Here is a 22,732-nt window from a genome sequence, read left to right on the forward strand (position 1 = left end):
CCAGACTATTAGTAGTAACATACTAAGTGACTAATTAAGGGCTCATACAAGTGGTACATTAGAGTTTACTGAGAATTCTAATTCAGTTTTCTATAAAGAGGCCTGGATGCTACACAATGCTTTGACAACGTTATAAGATGCCTACTGTACATACAAACATGTAAATTTTTGGAATTTTTATAATTTTCAAGAATTATGGTTTGTTATCAACATATTAGTAACATTACCTTGAATCGATCATGGTTTTCAATTGTGTTTTTTTTAATGTAAATTATTGTTAATTTACTTCTTTTTCATTTATTCTATTTATGATAAGCCCTTCAGGGCCTGTGATGAATATTTACATATATTGGACTTTCAATAATTAGATTTTTTTAACATTATGTTCTAGAGTTCATTTATGAATCATCCCTACCACTTATCTTAGACTGTGTTCCCCAGAAAACAGTTCTTGGTAAAAGGTTCGTGTTAAAGTGATTTATTAGGAAGTGTTCCAAGGAAAAACAGCAGGGGAATGTGGAGTGGGTCTAGGAACTGAAGGAGGTAATACACTTTTTAACATACCCCTTCCACACACTGACAAAGGTCCAATTTTTCATCTTCTCTGATTCCACAGGCACTATCTGTTATTTTAGCTTTAAAATAGCTAGTGCCTTAAATCACATAGTAGATTCCCTAGATAGCTGGGAGAGTAGTTTTCGGATTTTTTTCTGATTTCCTCCGTGCCCAAAGCAAGAAACAGCGTGAGGATTAGTACAAGTGAATAAGACAAAAAACACAAGACCAAAAATGTTTCTAAAATGCATATGTTGGCAGTGTAAAAACACTAGCTTGTCTTTCAAACAACTGTCGGACTCCCAGACCTCTCCTGCCTACTTTTTGCCTTTCCAAATCTGATTACTCCATCAATAAAAGGAATTATTTTAATCTTAGTAGTTTGCATATATGGTGTGGTTGTCCTGGTCACATTCCAATCTAGATAATTATATTTGCTCTCCCTCAAACCCCCTGTTGCTTATATTCCAAGTGGCATTCTTCTTTCCTTTTTAATCAACTGCTCCTAGGCACCACTGTGAGGTAGTAAACAGCTACAGGGAGCTACCCTGGAGATGGTTGCACATCCTCGGTAGGTGTGCTCATCCCAGTATAATTTGTCTATCAACTTATTCAATTTTTAAAGCACTTGGCATCCTCAGGAAGAAAAACCTAGAGAAGGGAAAATCCTATTATTACTCCTATAACCTCAGTAGATTTGAAGCACTGCTCTAATTAGAATGGAGACAACACCAACAGTTAAAAAGTGATAGACCTGTGCAGAGAGGATGATTTATGTAAAGGAGTTTCTCAATAGCAAGTATTTCATTGATAACCTATAATAAAATTAGCCTTAAGTTTCAGCGTGCCAAGGTATCATACCTCCATGCAATATTAAGCATTTCTAAGTTACACAAGAGGGGCATTGAGATATAACCAAATATCTCCAACAGTTTACTTAAAAGAAAATGTGTATCAGTATAAAATCAAAATCGTCTTGCTTTTTGTGAATAAAACTTCACTGTAAGTGGAAAGAACAGAGTTTAGACAAACTTATTTCAGAGGACACATATTCTGATTGGTCTCCATTAACAGTCACTCTTTAGACAAGTCCCTTACCTTACAAATAATTCAATGTCCCATCTTCTAAGGAAAACAATCACCATATTCTCTTGTAATTTTCTGGTTTATGTTTGTGCCCTATTCCTGCTCCCACAGTACTTTAGGGACTTAAATTCAGTAAACTTGGTTGACAGAGTGAAGATAAAATATTTGAACTTCAGAAAAGAATATTTAACTTCAGAAGAAAGGTGCTTAAATTTATTTCTAACACAAACCACTGTAGGGAAAGAAAATAAAGTTCCTTTTCTATTTGTAGCAAGGGAAATGGTGGGGAAATAATTTCAGAAACACCATATTTACTGTTGTTAGAGAAATTGTACACGCTCTTCTGACAGTTCCTGGTACTTGTGGCCTCCCTGGGATCCTAAGGAAGCCTGGAGAAGACAGAAGACATCTGGCTCACAGACCCTTAGGACTCATATGCCTTTTTGGTACCCATTAGTGTTATGGGAGCAAGGACTCTGAAGTCTGTATCCAGACCAAAGGTGTAACCATTTCCTCAAACGTAAGAACTTTTCTGTTTTATGTGTATCTCTCCAATCACCACCCAATTTGCCCCTCTCCCCGGTATGACCAGTATCCCATAACAAATAATAGGGCCGTTTATGGGGAAATGGAAAGAAGGCAAGTTTACATTATTCTTTGGGGGATCCCTCTCATGCCCTTTGCTTCTAATGCACAGCACTGCTAGAGGCATCTGGGTCTTGCCAACTCTTTGTACCCAAGTTTCACGAATATTTGTTTCTTCGCTGATCCATAGCCTAATTCCAAGACAAAATGCTTCTAAGTGGGGTCCTCCTTTTTCCTTGGAGAAGGTAGAGATGATGTTAGAAAAGGCTTTGAGGCAAGAAAGTAAAAGGGAGTCAAGAAAGGCCAAAGGCAGATTTCAGAAACTTCCCTTCCTGAATTTGGTTACAACGTAGTACCCCATAATTATAGTTGAGTATAAAGACTTACCTACAATTATTTCTAATTTGTGAATGAGGAAACCAAGACCCATAAAAGTTAAGTAACTTGCTCAAGTTCACCCAACTGGCAAGTGTTGGCATCAGGACGAAACCCAGATTTCTCTGACTCCAGTTGGAATGCCCTGCCCAAATTCTGTGCTGCAAATAACCTATTGGGATGTAACTTTATTATCAAATGAGTTTTGCTGGTGCAGACTGCATTTCATTAGAAGCCAAAGCAGATAAAATGTTTTATCACATGTGTCATAAGGGAGTGGGTAACACAAAGCCTTTCAGGATTCACTCTGTGAAATCTGATTGCTCACCACCTTGTAGTATGTCTGAGAAAGGAAATCCTCTCTGCTCTCCTCTCTGACTCCCTGTTCACCTTCGTCTTCTTATAATTTCTAAAATATGCCCATGTTACCTGTAATCTGTATATATTAACCATAATAACTTATTTATTTTTAAAAATAGATTTAGTCTTCCCTCCTTTTCTTTGTCTATAAATACATGCAAGTTACCCTCTCCATGTCTTGGTAGGCTTTGGTGGACCGTATTGAGCCAATATGCATGCTCAGACATTTAGGGGTGGGTATGAGGTTATGGTTATTTCAGGCAATCAAATTGTTGTCATTATAAAATAGAAGGCTTAATGACTCCATTTCTAGGCCAACCCTCATACTTTACACATGAGGAAAGAAAGGCCCACAGGTTAGTGACTTGTTCCAATGCCAGTGATGATTAGTGACAAATCCAGACCCAAGACTCTCAGTTCTGAATCTTCAATTCTGATTATTTTATGATTAACCAGTTCTCTGTGTAACATGTTCCCAAATTATTCTTTGTTTAAACGATATGTGTAAAGGTAAATTTAAGCAGGTAATAGCATTTTGATGGCATGAATAATGTCTGATTTCTTTTCAATCCCCAGAATTTACCTCAGTGCCTAGCACAGAGCAAACACTCATGTTTGCTGGGGAAACAAATGATCAAGTAGTTTTTTAAATAAAGCAAGCTCTTCTTCAAACAGTTAAAAATTAGAGTAAGCTTTTCTTAGAATGTCTTTTAAAAAAATATTTCCTTTACAAAGTTATTTTATGAATGCTTAATTGAAAATAAAATGGTTTCACCTTAAATTAAGACACTATATTTCAGATTCAGCTACAATGATTATATTAAGAAGGTTCTTTACTTACAGATACTTGGTGATGATAAAAATCTTGAGTAAACTTTGTTAGACTTCTTTATCTATGGCAAAATCTGTAATTTTCCCAATGTTAAAAGGAACCCAAGTTTATTCTAAAATCAAAGAACAAACAGAAGTTCAAGTGGGTTGCAAACTTGGCAAAAACATGTCCTTCTAAGAAAAAAAGAATTCAGCCTCAAAATCTGTTACTGCTGTGCATCTTCTGGTTTTCCTTTTGTAAGAGCAAAGACCAGAAAAAAGAATGATAACATCACATAAAGCAATGGAATATACTTTGTGTGACAAAAGATATTAAAATTGCTTGTTTGAAATTAAGCCAGATATATAATTCCTTTTGAAAAGTCAATTTGAAATAGGCCACCTTGTGACCACAATCACGCTTTAAGTTTGGGTCTGTAACCTCGTTCTGAGCACTACCATTAATCATACTTCAGTTGCCATCACTTATCTGGTGCTACTAGGTAGAAATAAGTTTTTCTAATATACTTGTGTTTGCATTTCACTATTTATAGATCCGTGATTATATTTCTCATTTGTTACCATGCTTCCCTTTGCTATCATGAATATCAGAAAACTGCATACAGCATCTTCACTTGATTTTTCCCCCTGTAGTAGGTATTCAGGATTTCTCTTCTGAATGGTTTTTAGCATTTGAATCCAAATAATTTACATATGTCAGTGAAACCATGCTTTAAAGAGGAGCCAGTGCTGCTGGAGCCCCAGATAAAAGGACTTAGTTTTTAAAGTGTACAAAGACTCTGTTATAAGGCTATTTTACTCTTTGTAAGGGCTACCAACATCCTCAGAGTTCATTCTCAGAACATTTGACTGAACTTCTGCCGAGGAGAGACACAATCTTATTCACCACTGTATCCCCTGAATCTAGAACACTGCCTAACTCACAGTAAGCACTCAATAGATAAATATTTCTGGAAATGAATAAATAAATATAGCAAGCTTTTTTCTAGACGGTGGCTAGTCATCAGCTTTAAAATTATTTTATTTCATTGCTTAGGAGGCACGTCTTATAAATTATGTGTTTCTAAAACATATGTTGAAAAAGATCTTCTGGGGGTATTTTTTATTGCTATCAAATTAAATTAAAAGGCACTTTTAGCATTTTTCTTTACCATCTATTTTACCCATAATCTGTGCCTTGTCGACTAGACAAGTTCCTCAAAGCCTGGTCTGTGTCTTTCAGGTCCCTCCATTATTCATCCAATGCCTGGCACAGAGTAGCCAACTAGTAATACAGTTGTCAAGTAAATGAATGAGAATATATAAAATAATTTTTACCAGAATTTAAAATGATTTTGAAGTAGTAAAAAATAACATTGGTAGTGCAAAAAAAAAAGAGCGACATGAAAGACATTCTTTAGAGAAAAATCAAAATGAGCAAGGCAAAGAGGTGAAAGGGATTAAATGTGACAGATACGGAGGGCAGGGTCTCAATCCTCTGTCCATCTTTCCAACAAGCTTCAGTGGGTTAAGGTCCCTAAAAACCCAAACCTTCTTTTTTTTAAAAAAAAAAAAAAAAGATTAATTAGGATTAAAATTTAAAGATACTGGGAATTCCCTGGTGGCCCAGTGGTTAGGGCTCTGTGCTCTCACTGCCGAGGGCCCAGGTTTGATATCTGGTCAGGGAACTAAGATCGCACACACAGTATGGCCAGATAAATATATAAATATTTTTTTTTAAATTTTAAATAAAATAAAAAGATGCAATGCTATGAGAATACTAGATTAGCCATGGCAAAGCATTTTTAGTTATCTGGGTGATTGTCCTGGATGTTTCACTCAGAAAAGCAATAGCATATTCAAAAATGTTTAACTGAAGAGAGGTTTGAAAAGGAACTATTTACTGAGGTGGGCTGAATTCAAGGAACCAATAAGAGATGGGGAAGCACCCCTAGGCTAGGAAGAGCAGAAAGCCATTACCACTCCTAGGTCTGAAAAAACAGTGGGAAAGAATCATGTTAATGGAGCCTGGTAAAAGTGGAAGCTTTAGAAGGAAAACACTCTACCTGGAGATCTCACCGTAAAGGAGTGCAGCTATTTTCAAATAGTACCCCGAAGGAAGTGGTGGTAAGTAAGTACTCAGTGTTCTTTCTCCTGCCCTTCAATCTCTACCGGTTCCTCCCATTGACTGAACACAAGTGAAAACCTGGAGGAAAGACAGGGCAAAAAGTGACTGGAGTAGCGGCAGTGAAAGTAAGGAAGGGCAAATGGAGACTAGCCAACACACAAGTGGCTTCCCAGAGAGCTTCCCCTTTGCCCCCAATGTAGCCACCACTCCTACATCTGTCCCCTCGAATGTAAGTAGATGAAAATCATAAGCCTGATTCTTGATGAAAATTTTAGTTCTCCAGCTTGGTGTCTCCAAACTTTTTTTCCTTTTTCATCCTGTATGATTACATTTTTAAGAATTGTATTTTTAATAAACAGTTTTTACTTATAATTGTAAGAAAAATAGATGCAGTTTGGATACTTAAATTGTTACTTTTGATGAAGTAGGCTACCGTGTAAACGGACTGTTGCGTCTTGCTGTCTGAGCAGTTGGCCATCAGCTGGTTAAACCAAGCAAGGATAATGTTGCTCCCAGACAGCTTCGCAAGAGAAAAAACATTTGGACCGGTGGTCTTCACAACTATGGTAGTTGAATCAGTACAGAAATTAAAAGCTTCATATAAATTGGTATCACAAAATTTGTAATCCACCTATTGTCTCAAATGGTCATGGCGACGTTGTTCATTTAGCCCTGGAAACTTCTATTCTCCTATTTTCAAATATGAGATAAGCACCGGTTCCGAATGAAAAATTTTCATTACATTCTTCCCGAATGATGAATGCAGGTTTACAATTCAAAATTGGCTCTGTGCCCCCTCTTTTTTTCTCAAGAATATCTAATAAACAAGTATCTATGTAGACAAAGGAGATATGTGTATTGAAACAATATAATCTTTATAGATTCATATAAATGTTCTGTTTCAGAAATAATTTAATTGATTAAAATTACCTTGTTTCATTCCAAGATTCTTCATGATCAATCCCCTGATTACTTTATGCCACTTAGCTCCAGGCACACTGGCCTCTTCTCCTTATGGGTAGAAACATAGCTTGTGGGGGGAAGAGGGAGCACAGAAACGTAAGTCACTCCCTCTGATTACTCTAAAATGTCCTTTTCAACTATTGTTTAGGTAGTGTGTTACATGACAGCTTCTAAAAAAAAATGGTATGAAAAGATGCCAGAAAAAGCCATGTGACTTATGTATATTTTAAAATACGAAAAAAAAAAAAAAAAAAATACGGTCAGACCATGAGACAAATAGAGAAGGTTTTTCACACTCACCTCTCAGCAGAAACCAGAGGATAAGAGCACATCAGTTTCATTTTAAAGTAGATATTTTGCAACTCAAGAATTTTATACCTTTTTAAGTTGTCATATAATTGTGAAGCAACATTTCAGATAAGCAAACTCTCAGGAAGTAGAGCACTCACATTTTCTTTCTCAAAGATGTACACCAGTCTACCGAATGAGGAAATCCTGTTTAAGAGGATGAGCAAGGCAAAGTAGAAGGAAGTGTAAATTATACAGACGTAATCCAAATGTCATGAAAATTCTTAAAAAGAAGGCACATGAAAAAAATAATTTAACGACAACATTCTAGATCTAAAATCCTAGATCATATCAAAGAAAGCTGAATGCAGAAGAAAATAAAATCATCAACAAATACTGATTAATTGGGCAGTCAATAGACATGTATAATTCTTGATGTTGAAAATCGCAGTGTGAAATATGTTTGAACTTTTAAAGTTACCACTAATTAAATTTAAAAACACACTATATGCCTTATGAATTACCAGAGGAAAAAAGCAACCTAAGAAAATAGAGTCCACCTGGCAAAAGAATAATCATTGAAAATTAATCATACTAATGATACTAACAAATATTGAGTGCCAGGCACTAGGCTAAGTGTTTTACATTATCTCCTTTAATCCTCGATTAAGTCTCTGAGATAGTTATTTATGATGCAGTTCGAAATCAGGTCAGCTTAAATGTGAAGTTATGGTCTTTATTAATACAATAAGAATAGCAAATAGATTATAACTTATGTCCCAATTCTCACTGATTAGTATTAGCCTTTAGTAATGTTGAACTGATAAATATTCTGAGGCTGAATCCCAGCTCAGCAGAAAAGACCAGCATGGACTATTAGTGATGCCTATTTTTTAAAAAAGAGGGCTTCCCTGGTGGCACAGTGGTTGCGAGTCCACCTGCCGATGCAGGGGACACTGGTTCATGCCCCGGTCCGGGAAGATCCCACGTGCCGCGGAGCGGCTGGGCCCGTGAGCCATGGCCACTGAGCCTGCACGTCCAGAGCCTGTGCTCCACAACGGGAGAGGCCACATCAGGGAGAGGCCCGCATACCGTGAAAAAAAAAAAAAAAGAGAGAGAGAAGATTTGCATCAAGTATGCCATATGCTTACTACATCAATCACAATTATAAAAGTAGATAACATAAAATTACGAACAATAAGACCAAGATCATGTTTTATGAAAATGGTTATAGATATAATAAATGGATCTAACAAAGTAAAAGACTCAAAGGTTTTAAATAAAATAAAACCTTTTAAAATATTTTAAAATATTTAAAATAAAGAATCACAGAAAAGTTAAAAGAAAAATGAATGGGCAAAATATACCAAAAAGTATGCTAAAGTAAACAAAAAGAAAACAGGAATTCCAACATTATTATTATTAGATAGAGTAGAATTCAAGAAAAAAAAGTACATACAAAAATTTATGAAATCAAGCCAAAGCTATGACAAGAGGCAGAAACTTAGTCTTTGTTCTTTTTAGAGACTGTAGAATGAAAAAGAAAATGATTTATTTGACTGACAACATTAGAAAATAAGTAAGAAAAAGAAAGTATTCCCATTAATTCAAGAAGTAGGAATCCAAAAATGTCAATAACTATTGTAGAAATTAAAAGTTGTCAAAGAATTTCATCTTTTAAGATGCACCACAATCAGTGGTTTTATGGCTGAGCACTTTAAAAAGTTCAAGGACAGGCTTCCCTGGTGGCACAGTGGTTGAGAGTCTGCCTGCTAATGCAGGGGACACGGGTTTGAGCCCTGGTCTGGGAGGATCCCACATGCCGCGGAACAACTGGGCCCGTGAGCCACAGCTGCTGAGCCTGCGCGTCTAGAGCCTGTGCTCCGCAACAAGAGAGGCCGTGATAGTGAGAGGCCCGCGCACCGTGATGAAGAGTGGCCCCCACTTGCCACAACTAGAGAAAGCCCTCGCACAAAAACGAAGACCCAACACAGCAAAATAAATTAATTAATTAACAAACTCCTACCTCCAACATCTTCTTAAAAAAAAAAAGTTTAAGGACGTGATACTAGCTAAGCTTTCTACACTGCTTGAGAGCATAGGAAAAAAAAAAGAGAAACCTATCTACTTATTTTTTTATACAAGTAGCACAATCATTATATCAAAATCTGAAAAAGAAATTCATGTGCTTACAAATACACACAATGAACACACACACAAATTATAAGGAATTTTTGATAGAGAAAAATTCACAATATATTATGTGAAAAGAAGCAGAATATATACTGTGTATGTTAGGATGATTATTTTATAAAATATACATGTGCACAAAGAAAATGTACTGGATTGAAGTAGATATATATTATAGTAACTTTCTTGTATGGTTAGATTATACGTAATTTTTATTTTCTTTTTTATGTTTTTTCACTTTGCAAATTTTTTTCACTGCTATGTATTACTTCTATAATGCTAAAAAATAACTAATGGTATTAAGCCAAAAAGAAGCTGATTTTAGAGATGCAGCTATTTTTTTTGTAATGATGAAGGAAGATTATTCTGACTAAAGAACAAAGGAGAAATTGCTAAACCTGGACTAATAAACAAAAAACAAAAAAAAACAGGGAGGGGGTGAGGGAGAGGGAGGGGAGTAGGAGGAAAAAGGAAAAAGGAAAAGTAAGGATTCACAGGTTGTAAGAAAGAGATTGAACAAAAATGTCAGCAGGGTGCTAATGGAAGTTATCAAATCCTTATGTAGAAATCTTTATGGGATAGAAACTCCTCTGCTTCCAGCCTGCTGGCATAGAAGGAAAAATTAAATCTCTTCAGGTGTACCCGCCACAATCACGAATATTGTCAGCCTTTCTTGAGTTCTAGAATTCAGTCAAGATAAAATATAAGCTGTGTGAGGCCAGGTACTTTTGTTGCTGTGTCCATGGAGTTTCTGGAGTAGTGCAGGGCCCTGCAAGGCCAGTGAACATGCGTTCAATGGAAGAAGGGGGGTTTGCAGTAGAGCACCCTGCCCGGCTCTGTCTCATGGCCTGTTCTCTTCAGAATATGAACTGTGACTTGGCCCACAGCAAGAATGTGTTTCAAAGCCATAGATAACACAAATAGCTTTCAGAATGAAGGTCAAAATCATCCCTGACTGGATGAAAACATGGTCCCAAGCTAGCTAGGTCAATCTTGTGAGAATACAAAATAGAGACTGATCTCAGTACAACCCAACACTGCAAACACAGCCTCTGACTAGACTAAACTTAGGCTGTGTGTACAGAAGAGAAATACAGAGAAGAAGGAAGAAGGCAGTCCTGCTCCACTCCATGCTGGTCAGACCATGTCCCAGTCACGGAATTGAATTCTGGGCGCCCAGTTTTACAGTAAACAAAAATTCGAAGATAATTTGCCCTGAGATGTAACTTCACCACGGAGCTGTCACAGAATTTTCTGCCATTGGAGGATGGAAGAGAGAAGAGCTTGGCAAAGAGGTAGAGTAGAATAGCTCAGGGAAGATGGGAACCCCAAACAGCCTAAGGTTGAACCATTTCTTTTGTTCTGCACAACTCCAGCATACATCACACCCTTAAAGATTCCTTTTCTTTTTCTCCCTCCCCTCATTTATGTTTCAATTCCACAGGCTTTTTTTTTTCTGAGCCTCTAGGAACTCAGACTACATTAAGTAAAAACTTTCCACTTAGGATTCAGAGCTTTTATCACTAACTCAGCTCAGAAGAGCAACCCTTCAGGTTGACTTCTCTTACTGCTTTCAGCCATTCCAGAGACTTGTCAGGGCCCTGACTCCTCTGTGCTGTGGTTGGTGTAATGCTGCCACCTGGTGACTGTTTGGACAAAGTGCCTGCAGCATCACTCCTCCCAGGCAGAAATGTTTCACACCCGTGAGATGGTGAAGCAAACCTTCCCGGGGCAGGGTCTACCTAATTGGGAGGGTAAAATCTTAACTCTGTGAGGACAGTCCTGTGCTAGGGAAGGTAATTTCTAGTCAATATTAATATTAATAATGACACTCATTAATGATACTTAATAACATTAGTAATGATTGAATTCTGAAAGATAATATAATATTAAGATGATGTTCTGCAGTAAAAATGTATATATAATTACATCATCTTTTCCATGTACATAAATTCTTCACGTATGTATTATTGGATATTATCCTGTTCGCAACCCCACAAACAATATCACCGGCATATTTATTCTTTTCCCCAGACACAGAGAGTGTAAGTGGCATGCCCAAGACCACACAACTAGTAAGTAGGAGAGTCAGAATCTTAACCCAGTAGACTTGGCTCCAGATTTTCTAGATGACTCAGCTATGGGAGCAAACTGGATCTTAGTAGCATACATTATAGAGAGATTAACCCCCCACCCCGAGCTACAGGATTGGCAGAATGAGGGAATCAGCAGACTAAGGGGCATGACAAACTCACGAGGGGATTCGTGGTGGTTTGGTACAGGATCCACCCAGTAGGCAAGGGTTTGAATAATAAGATATAGCTAGGGGAAAGGGACTGGTAGGGGTAAGGGGTAAGGTAGGGGTAAGCCAAGGCCCCAATCTAGTGGAGTAAGGAAGAGCTATGGCTCCTTGTGCATATTAAGTGCATAGGGAAAATCCTATTGGAGGTGATGAGGCTTCTGAAGTTCTACCTGTCTTGGCCTCGATAGCTTCAGGAACTGGGTTGGGTTGGCCTGGGCGTGCAGGTACTAAGTCCATTACTCTTGCCAGAGGCCATATCATCTTCCCCTAAGTCATGCCAACCTTCATATTACATATTAGGTGTGAGGGTGTGGGAGTGCTAAACGATGCACATTTGTATTTGTCTATTTGCTTAATCATCTATCATAGCCATCCTGGACTAGGCAATTTCTCATCCTTTGTATCATGTAATTCCTACAACCCTAAGAGAATGGTTAGAATTTGCAAACCCGGGACTTCCCTGGTGGCGCAGTGATTAAGAATCTGCCTGCCAATGCAGGGGACACGGATTCGAGCCCTGGTCTGGGAAGATCCCACATGCCGCGGAGCAACTAAGCCCGTGTGCCACAACTACTGAGCCTGAGCTCTAGAGTCCGTGCTCCGAAACAAGAGAAGCCACCACAATAAGTCTGTGCACCGCAAAGAAAAGTAGCCCCTGCTCACCACAACTAGAGAAAGCCTGCGCACAGCAACGAAGACCCAGCGCAGCCCAAAATTAATTAATTATTTTAAAAAGAGAATTTGCAAACTCAATTTTGAGAGTTTATTATTGAGTTGTCAAAAAGGTGGTTTATAGGTAGGAAAGATTTTTAGCCTCCTGAAGAAATGAAACCATCTGTAAATTGAACCACATTTTCCTGGCGACTTGCTCAAAATGATTCCGATGCATGTATTTGGCTTCTAAAACACAAGATAAATAAGGCTCTACTCCTGAGAGAAATATGCCCAATTCCACCATTTGATCTCACCATCAAAGAGAAGTTTTCATAATCTGGTTTCTTCACAAATTCACTTAAATGAGTTTCAGAGGTTATTTTTGTTTATTTTTGGCTTTTTTGTGCTTTACAAAGTACAGTTAACTAAAGGTAACAGTTATAATATAACTATATCCCTTTTAGAGGAAATCACTCTCTCTACTTTTTAGGGACCCTTTATGTTGGTGGTTGTTTATTTTCATTTGGACCAGACTGACTTGAACCTACCAGCATACGAATAAATGGGCTTTAACCGATAATTTTGTTCTAGTGCTCTAATGTATAATTTCATTCCAGAGTTATAAGAAAGGGAATAGCAACCATTTTATATGAAGCTTACATTCCAGAATAGTAATTGCTTAGACATTATCTGGAAATTGTAAAGAATAATGATGTACTGGGAGTCCTTCACAGCTTGTGACACAAATCTTGCACCAAAACAAATATAGAAAAAGTGAGAGGTTGCAAAGTCTGTTTTGTCCATCTTCAGCGAGTTTCAACCCTTCTGTTGAATTTTTGGGTCTCCTAATGTTTACATAGCATGGTGGAAGGGGAATGTAACATTCTGTCCATTGCAGTACATATACACAGATGTATAAATTGTGGTGTTTATTGTTTTCTTAGTGTGGCATTTAAGGCATATGCATTCCCTTCTGGATTTTCTTCCCCTTAGTGAAGATGCATCTCACAATCAGATTGTTATTTCGTTTTAAGAGATGTTCATTCCTCTTCCTTTGTTTCACGTTTTACTCCTTGTAACAGGAAACCAGTGACTCAATTTTACTCCTTGTAACAGGAAACCAGTGACTCAATTTTACACCGATTGCCCTCTGGGTCTTATGGTGATGCACATCACAGAAGTGAAGGATGGGTTCCTGAGGCCTGAGCGAGCTGGGGCAGTATACGTACAAAGCCACCACTGTGAGTCTCAGAGATCACCTGGAATTGATTGTGCTCAAGACAAGTCCTTTCATGTTGACTCGGAGGCCCCAAGAGGAACAGAAGGCGGTAAACTCTGTCCTGATATTAACAACGCCTTACTGATGCAAAAAAAGTGTCCCACAGCACGTCCCCAAGCCCAGTGAAGCCATGCCCTATACAGGCGACCTTGTCCAAACATCTGGAAGGTCCATTCCCCATCTAGATTAAGTGGCTGGCGATACTCCCCAAGTGAGGCCAAGGTGTAGTGCTTTGGGTCAAATACCACCTAGGGCAGAATCTGAGACGGGAGACCTTCCTCCAGATGCTAACGTAAATGCTCCAAGTCTGTGACAATCCAGATGTTCTGCAAGCTGGCATCAGCCGCTCAGAGTGCTGTGGTCTTGGGAATGGATTCCAGAGAAGCAACTTTAGAATGCACTACGTGTGACCCTATTACCACAGCAGAACCAGGACTGGGAACAGAAGCAAGACAGTTCAATGATGTTTCTGTTCAGACTTAACACACGTGAGCCTAGGCCCTGGCGTTGCTGTTCAGCTCGAAGTAACAAGGCCCAGCCCCTCACCAAATCTGTCTCTGCAGACACATGTTTCCCTGGTATCTACCCAGGGGGCACCTGCCAAGCTGTGCCTGCCCACTGTGGTGGCTGCCGTCACCGCCATCTCCCCCGCCACGTGGCGAGGCAAAGCCCCAGCTTTGTGTCTTCAGCCTGTAGGCCCTGTTCATACTCACATAACCATCTGGAAGCCCAGTTCAGGAAGGCTTTGAACGTCCTTCAGGACACCACAGTGAGGGAGCTGTATTCTGTCAGTATTTACCTCTGCAAAGATGGAGAAGCAGACGCAGCAACGATAAACACCTCAGGGATAAAGTTCAGCCTTCCCTTCCGAATGTGAGCTCTCGGGACATACCTTTCCATTTCAAATCATGACTAATATTTGTAGACTGTTTTATTATTTAAAATACATTCTCACAAATTTCTTATTTGATACTTCCAATCACCTTATGAAGGAAGGAAGGCAAATTTTATTATCCACCCCCATTTTACAGAGGGGTATAGAACAGTACATTCATATGTAAGGTTCTAAGCATCAATGCATCTGTACCTCCCTTCAGTTCAGTCTAACTGAAAATTCTGTCTCATATTCACTTAGCTGTATAATCTTGCACAAGCCATTTCATCTCTCTGAGCCTAGTTCCTGCTTTGTAAAATAGGGAGACTATTCATGTCATCGATGCAGGATCGTTTTCGGATTAAGTGAGAGAATCGGTGGTTACCGATTTTCGTTACTATTTTATTACTGTTCAGGTCTTAAATATAGAACTTCTCATGTCAAATAGAGGAACTTTTGGTCTTCCTTTGCTGAACTTGTTTAAAAGTGAACATTGAGGTTACTGAGGACTGAAGGACCCCCAACCCTGTTCAGCTCCTGGTAAATCAACAAGCATTTAGTGAGTCCTTCCAATGAACCCTCTTCAGCAATTCTCAAGGTCAGAAATAATCTAGGCTATCAAGGCTAGCCATTGATTTAAAAAATTAAAGAGTATCAAACATGAAACTACGTGTATAGACAGGGTGGAAAAACAAGGTAGCACATATAACGTAGGACTATAGCTGTTCAAAGGAGAATGAAAGGCAACTACGATTTCCTGGGTGCCTACTATTTGGTGCCTTCTGTGTTACCTTCCCATTCTGTTAATCCCACAAATATTTACTGAGTGCTATACCAAGCACTTTATTTATGCTGTGTCAAATAACCCCCATTTTCATCCATGCCATAAATGTGCCAAGTCCTCCCTCTTTCACAGATGAGGAAACAAGAACTGAGAGAGTTTAATTTTCCAACTTCCCACAACTCCTAAGTCCAGAGTCACATTCAAGCTTAGCTGACACCAAATCCTTGGACAATCCACTCCAAAGATGTGTCCAACTTTAAAATATCTAAATCTATGTAAGTGTAATAGTAACATGAGAAAGTGATTATTTGAAAGATAAGGCAAATTACGACATGGTCCTTCAAGATATAGAAATCTATACAAATGTAATGTGAATATAGAAAGTGATTATATGAAAGATAAAATAAGGGTTGAACTAGTAAAAGAAGGTGTTGAGATCAATTCTAGGTATAATATTATGCTAAGTTTCAGTGAGAGAAAAGAACAAAAGCTAACGTATAGCTGGGGTCCTTTGGAGTAAAAAGACCGAGGTTCAAATCCTGGAGAATGGTAGGAGCCATCATCATCATTGATGTTAGCTGAGAGATTGTAAATGCAGTGGTTTTCAATTGGGGGTAATTTTACCCCAGCCATGGCGACATTTGGCAATGTTTGGAGACATGTTCGGTTGTCATAACTGGGGTAGGTGCTATTGGCATTTAGTGGGTGGAGGTCAGGGATGGTGCTAAACATCCTACAATACATAGGACATCCCTCACAACAAAGGATTATCTGACCTAAAATGTCAACAATGTCAACGTTGAGAAACTCAGCTCTAAGGGAATAAACATCTACTTGACCATATAGTTCATGTAGGCAAATGTTAGGGATGAAAGACAGCTGGAGAAGGTGACATTTTAAGAGGCTATAAGGGGAAAAATATTAAATCCTACAGTTAGGTACTCCAGTTTCCATGATGAAAACCAGATTATTGATCTAACATATCCTGAAAAAATATTATTTTTCTAATTTACATTTTTAAGATAAATTTCATAAGGAAATATAAATTAAACCATAGTTGGTTTTATATTTTGTTTAAAATAATAAAGTATAAAAAACCAAAACTGTGTTTAAAACTTCAGAAGAAAGTCACAGAGAGGGTGTGCTCTCGTGGGTTATCTATGATAATGGTTTGCTGATATGATTAATTTCTTATAAATAAGTGATTTCTTCACAATAATTTGTTAATTCGAAATAAAATCTTTCCAGAAAAGAAAATGAGTTGTATATGAAATAAGAGTTTTGGATATTAGAAGATCCATCTATAATGTTTATTATTTAGATTTAAAGAAAAAGAAAATCATACAAATTTTAAAAAGTAATATGAGCCGGGCTTCCCTGGTGGCGCAGTGGTTGAGAGTCCGCCTGCCGATGCAGGGGACACGGGTTCGTGCCCTGGTCCAGGAAGATCCCACATGCCGCGGAGCGGCTGGGCCCGTGAGCCATGGCCACTGAAAAGTAATATGAACCAATTCAAAAGTGAAGGGTCGATATTGTTGCTCTTACTATTGAAGATAAAGTTTGTTTTAAGGCCCAGGTTGGGTCAGTAGAGTAGACCTTGCATTGTATTTGAGTTATAACCTAGCCCTTATATTGGAAAAAAAAGAGTTCAAAACAGCCTCTTTTTTTGTTTGCTTGACTAAGGTTTCCTTTTTTCTGAAACTTCTATATCTGTTCTAAAGCAGAAATGTATTGATAGTTTCAGTGTTTCCAAGTGACCGGGAGTTGGCAGCATTTCAGAATCTTCCACATCGCTCCCTTCACAGGGAGCTATACACCGTCAGTTATTCCTAAATCCCAGCCCTCATGCCTTCCAATCACAAAGGGTTATCCCAAAATATCTAGATGAAGCATAAATTTCAACGTTTATAACGTTCAGCCTACTTAAGCACCATATTTCCACGGCCCTGGCCTCACAGTCCCTAGAACTTGGTCACCTTGTAAGAATCTACTAAGACCAATCGGCTCATTCCTTAGGGACAAATAACTTCTCCGTATGACTAGCTACACTGTAGTCCCTGCTGTGACTCAGCTAGATCTTGAGAAGAAGAGAAATGAATCAGGAGAATTGGGTTTGAAATCTACCATGTTTTGACCTGGGACAAGTTAGTTAACTCTTTGTGTCAGAACACTTATCTATAAAAAGAAGTCCTCCATGGTCTGTATGATCTTTTCTAGTTTTAAGAACCATAACTGTAGTCACCTTTCAAGCACTCTTGCCGACATCAATAACCTTCAAATACTCCTCTAACTGGTTCAAATGCACTCATACCGAAGCAACAATAATTGGAGAGTTTTGCTCTGTAAAATGTTGTTCATGTATAAAAATGAGGATAGAATCAAAACCGAACTCTCAAAGCAAAATGATGGAGAGTTTCAATATCAAAATATCACTCAGGACAGTATTTCCATTATGACAATACCAGTAAAAATAGCCATCTGGTTGCTAAGAGCATGGCCATGTGGTTTGGGGGTGAAAGGTAAGAAATCTGGGACTTCCTAGAAAAAGGGGTGGGAGGAATTAACATAGCTGAAAGATTGGTCTCCACTGAAGGAGGAAGAAGAAGAAAAGGTTAAAAGCAACCTGCCATTGAAATTTTTCCTTTAAAGAGTTTCCCAAAAAAAAAAAGAGTTTCCCAGAAGCCCCACTCCACCATCTCCACTTCCATCTCATTGCCATCCTATCTGCAAGGGATACTGGGAAATGTAGGTTTTTAGTTAAATGCTCAGTGCCCCTAAGATATTAGAATTCTGTAATTATGAATACAGGAGGGAGAGATGGTGAGTAGGCAACGACCAGACACTACACACTAATCAGGGAGGAGTTTAAAATGGAGGACCTGGTAGATCTAGCATTAGGGTCCAGCTAGCATTAATATTACTCAAAGTCAGGTGGGTAGAGATTCTGGGGCTCTGGATCATGGATCTATTCAAAGCATGATCCAACCAGGGCTAGAAAACAAAGAGGATAGCTGGTAAGAACTCAGCAAATCAGCAGAGTGCCTGACAAATAGACCAGGCTTGGTGGCTGCAAGAAGATATTTAAATAAGGAAACCAAGGCAACAGCATCGTCGTACAGAGAAAGTAAGATTTAAAGATTGATTCACATCAGGAACAATGGGACGCAGGACTGGAAGGACAGAGTTCAATTTTCGATTCCAGTCCATGGAGGATGGGATGCCTAATCTATGCCTACCTCACTCTGAATGGGCTTGTCGGCTGGGTGGGGCTGATCCTACAGATTTCAACCACCAGAGACTGTGGTTAAGCAAAGCTAAGGCTAATAAAAATTATTCTAAGCAGACTTTCTCTAATCAAATACGTACCATCCGAACAAACATGTTCAGTGTTACTGAGATTCAGAGTGAGGCAGTACTCAGCACCAAAGTGAAACAAGATTAAACAAAACTCAACAATTCTAAGCACAGGCTCGCACTATTCTGGCCCTTCCCTCCTCCTCTCCTGTCTACATCCTCGCACCCTACCTCCCCCTAGTCTTCCAGAGCGCCTTCTTGTCTCTGGGACATAATGTCTCCAAGGGCCATCCAACAATGGCTGCCCCCCTGTCCCAGCCACATACTGCCTCTACTTGCTTGACGAAGCCAAAGGCTGGGCTTTCCCTATTCTCTTTCTGACACATTAGCAGCAGGGCTTCGTCGCGAACAGGTAAGCCCAGGTGGGAAGGCAGGTGCCACTGTGGTGAACTCTTGCAGTGATTCAGAAAGACCTTCCTTCTCAGCTCTTTCTAATTGTTCTCAGTGCACAGTCCCTGAGATGGAAACAATGAGGACGGTCTGCCAGAGTTTCCGGAAGCATTTAGAAGAAATTGAGCAGCACCTTAGAGAACAACAGGCACTCTTTTCCAGGGGCATGTCAGAGGAGAAAAGATAATTATCTAAGGGAGCCATAAAAGTAAGTACCAGCCCACACATCTGGAGCAAGAAAAGGTATTCAGGGCAGGACAGACGAGCACCACGGAGCAGGGCTAACGAGAAATTGACCAGCTTTCCCTTTGCTTTCCTGTTCCCATTCTTACTTTCTCAGTGGGAGTCTGTGAGAGCCATTTGCCGGATAGCAACACTTTAACTCTTCAAGGCCAGGGCTATTTGAGGTCAGAAAATAGGCAGCAGCTGGGAAGAGGGGGCTAGCCAGCAGGGCATCTTTAATCAACATGAACGGGGCTCACGAAAATACGAATATTGGCGGATGTTAGAGTTTTGGAAATCTGCACTATGTTCACATAGATTAAAAGTATTCGTCCCAAAAGTGGATTAGTCATTGCCTGGGGCTGGGAGTAGGAATAGGGATTAATTTATAAAGGAGTACAAGGTTTCTTACTGGTGAGATGGAAGTGTTCCAAAATTGAATGGTGGTGGTCGTTACACACTTGGCAGATTTACTAACAATCAATGAATTGTACTCTTAGAATAGGTAAACTTTATGGTATGTAAATTATTCTGCAACAGAGTTGTTTAAAAAAAAGAAAAAAGGAAACCTGCCCTCCTAATAAACGTAGGCCTGCAACTGATACAAATAAAGATGGTGACTGTCTCTTTTAAGACCTGTCAAAGGAGTGACCTACATTTTGAGAGGGACAATGGAAGATTGCACCTGGAGGTGCTTGTGAAATTTGGTTGTTTTCTATTATTTACCTGCAGGGAGGAGGCTGAACAACTGCAAACTTTACTCGAAGCCCTGCAGCAGTAGTTGGAGGAGCTAGAGTTTCAACTGGGAGACCAGGCTCAGCAAATTCAAGAAGGGATGCAATCGGTACTGGCGATGGGGTGTGGGGTTTCACTAGATCCTGCCCATCGTAGCAGGGGTGTGTTAAGTGAGAAACCTGATTGTACAGTCATTCCAGATTCTAAGATTAGGTGCCAACAAGTTCATTTTAAGTATAAAGAAATTGAAGCCCAGAAAAGCACATTGGTTTGCTCAAGGCCACACAGCTAGCTGATGGTGATTCAGGACTAGAACTTGGGTCACCTCACCCTCATGCCAATCTTTTCCTCTGCCCTGTAAACAAGAGATAAGTATTAGTAGCCCATTTTCCAAATGAGAACAAGATACACGGCTTTTGACCTAATATGGGCTAAGTCACTGCCAGGATCTTTTGCCATCGCACAGAGCCCAGTCAAGAGAATTCACACCCATCAGTGCCTTTCCCACCAGTCTGAGTTAGCTGCTTGGTGTAAATATGGGAAGTTGTCCACACTTTTTGTTCCTGTTTTCCTTTTAGTAGCTTGAGCTTCTCACAGGGAAACCACCTGAACACTACTGCATCAGTATAAGTGGACCGAAGAAAAGAATGGCCAGACTGCATGTGCTAAGATCCACCCCTCCATGGCCCCTGGGGCTGCCTTTCCTCCCAGTGATGGCCAGCGGGCTCCATGCTGCAGTGTGACCCATTTAGCTGCCTTTCCTCCATCCACCTTGGGGAGAAACACCAGGATGTCTCCTCCAGTTTTGGCGGAATCAGATCCGGCCTCTCTGTCAAATTGTCCTGTTGGAGAAAAGGATACAGATGTCTTCCTCTAGATCAGGGGAGGTTTGTTGACCTTTCTACAAAATGTAAAAGCACATTCTAGCCAGAGCAAGACTATCTAGGACTTCCCTGGTGGCGCAGTGGTTGAGAGTCTGCCTGCCGATGCAGGGGACACGGGTTCGTGCCCCGGTCTGGGAGGATCCCACATGCCGTGGAGTGGCTGGGCCTGTGAGCCATGGCCACTGAGTCTGCAGGTCCGGAGCCTGTGCTCCGCAACGGGAGAGGCCACAACAGTGAGAGGCCCAAGTACCGCAAAAAAAAAAAAACAAAAAACAAGAATATCTAAATTTTCCCCAAGGAGAAGTGTGTATCAATCCTTCCTCAGCTATTTTTTTAATATTCTACGCTATGGTTAAACCTGGGAAGAATATTTTAATACTCATTTGATACAGAATAAGTGAGCACCTACTATGTGCCAGGGATAGGGTGCAGTGGCCAAGATGTATATAATATATATCCCTCAAGGTATATATGGTGTACAGTCTTTGCCCTGCTGAAACTTACAGTCTTTTGGGGGAGACAGAATGTAAACACATAAATAGGTATGAATTTGAAAACTGTGAAAGGGCTTTGAAGGAAATAACAGGGTTTTATGAAAGAGAGAATAACAGGGAGGCTGATTTAGATCAGGGTATCAGAAGGGCCTGGTTGAAGGAGTGACAACAGAAGGAGGAAGGAAGATCCAGGCCTGAGAGGTAGCAGACTGTCCAAAAGCCTTGAGTTGGTCGGCAAGCCAGACTTATTGAAGAAGCACCCACTAGGTGTCAGCAGCTCCTCTCGTGCTGGAGACAGCTGTGAACGAGACAGAGCTCCTATTCAACAAAGCATCGGACGAAGAGTGAGAAACAACCACCGCACCAACAAGCAAGTATATAAGATCACGTCAGTTCCTCACCATGGCGAAGACCGTGTGATAATACTGTAGAGAGTGATGTGGGGTGAAATGCTTACCACATTCATCAGAGTGGTTGGCCTTGCGAAAGGGAAGCTATTGGGGCAAGACACGAAAGGTGAGGAAGAGGAAGCCATGTGAAATTCTGGGGAAAGAACATTTAAAGCAGAAGGGGGCTTCCCTGGTGGTGCAGTGGTTAAGAACCCGCCTGCCAATGCAAGGGACACGGGTTCGAGCCCTGGCCTGGGAAGATCCCACATGCCGCGGAGCAACTAAGCCCGTGCGCCACAACTACCGAGCCTGCGCTCTAGAGCCCACGAGCCACAACTACTGAGCCCACGTGCCACAACACTGAAGCCTGCATGCCTAGAGCCCGTGCTCCACAACAAGAGAAGCCATGACAATGAGAAGCCCGCACACAGCAACAAAGACCCAACACAGCCAAAAATAAATAAATTAATTAATTATTTTTAAAAAAGAGCCCTTCTCTAAAAGAAAATTAAAGAAAATGAAAATAAAGCAGAAGGAATGGGAAACTTAAAGGCTCTGAGACAGAAACAGCCAGCATTGCTGAGTGGGTGAGTGACAGGGGAGCGGAGGGAGTGGAAGTCTGAGAGGTGGGGCTTCGGGATAACCGAAGGCTGGAGTCTGAGAGCCTGAGTTTTTCCCAAGTGTGATGGAAAGCCATTGTAGGTTTTAAGCAGGGTTGTCCTGTGATCTGCTTTACATTTAAAAGTCACGCTGACTGCCTTGTGGAAAAGGTGCCACTGGGGACTGACAGCTGTGCAGGAGCTCCCGTTAGAAGGCAGTTGGTGTAATCCCGGAAGGGAGAAGCAAAACTGTCAAGTTGCTTCCATCCAGCTGGGGAGGCTTGTGAGCCCTCCATCTCCCTTTGCCAGTGAAATGCAGGGTGGTGTACACCAGGGCTGAGTGCACTGGCGGTCTCTAAGTGCTACAGGAATTCTCAGGAGCGGGGGATGCATGAAGAATGGAACAGTCAGAAAAACTTCATGGAAAAGTAA

The 22,732-nt window shown here is 40.1% G+C and overlaps 1 protein-coding gene across 1 annotated transcript in view; it reads left to right on the top strand.

Moving 5' to 3' along the window:
- The window catches only part of ITPRID1 (ITPR interacting domain containing 1), a 68,133-nt gene extending 47,322 nt beyond the window's left edge, over nucleotides 1-20,811 (top strand). The window contains 7 exon segments of the mRNA XM_029233057.1: nucleotides 13,413-13,624; nucleotides 13,919-14,054; nucleotides 14,089-14,362; nucleotides 19,033-19,158; nucleotides 19,930-20,043; nucleotides 20,513-20,549; nucleotides 20,552-20,811. Of these exon segments, the coding sequence (XP_029088890.1) occupies nucleotides 13,413-13,624; nucleotides 13,919-14,054; nucleotides 14,089-14,362; nucleotides 19,033-19,158; nucleotides 19,930-20,043; nucleotides 20,513-20,549; nucleotides 20,552-20,811 (1,159 nt within the window).
- The last annotated feature ends 1,921 nt before the right edge of the window (nucleotides 20,812-22,732 follow it).

The sequence above is a fragment of the Monodon monoceros genome, unplaced genomic scaffold (assembly GCF_005190385.1).
Source record: "Monodon monoceros isolate NGI ecotype Baffin Bay Population unplaced genomic scaffold, NGI_Narwhal_1 Super_Scaffold_2, whole genome shotgun sequence".
Lineage (NCBI taxonomy): Eukaryota > Metazoa > Chordata > Mammalia > Artiodactyla > Monodontidae > Monodon > Monodon monoceros.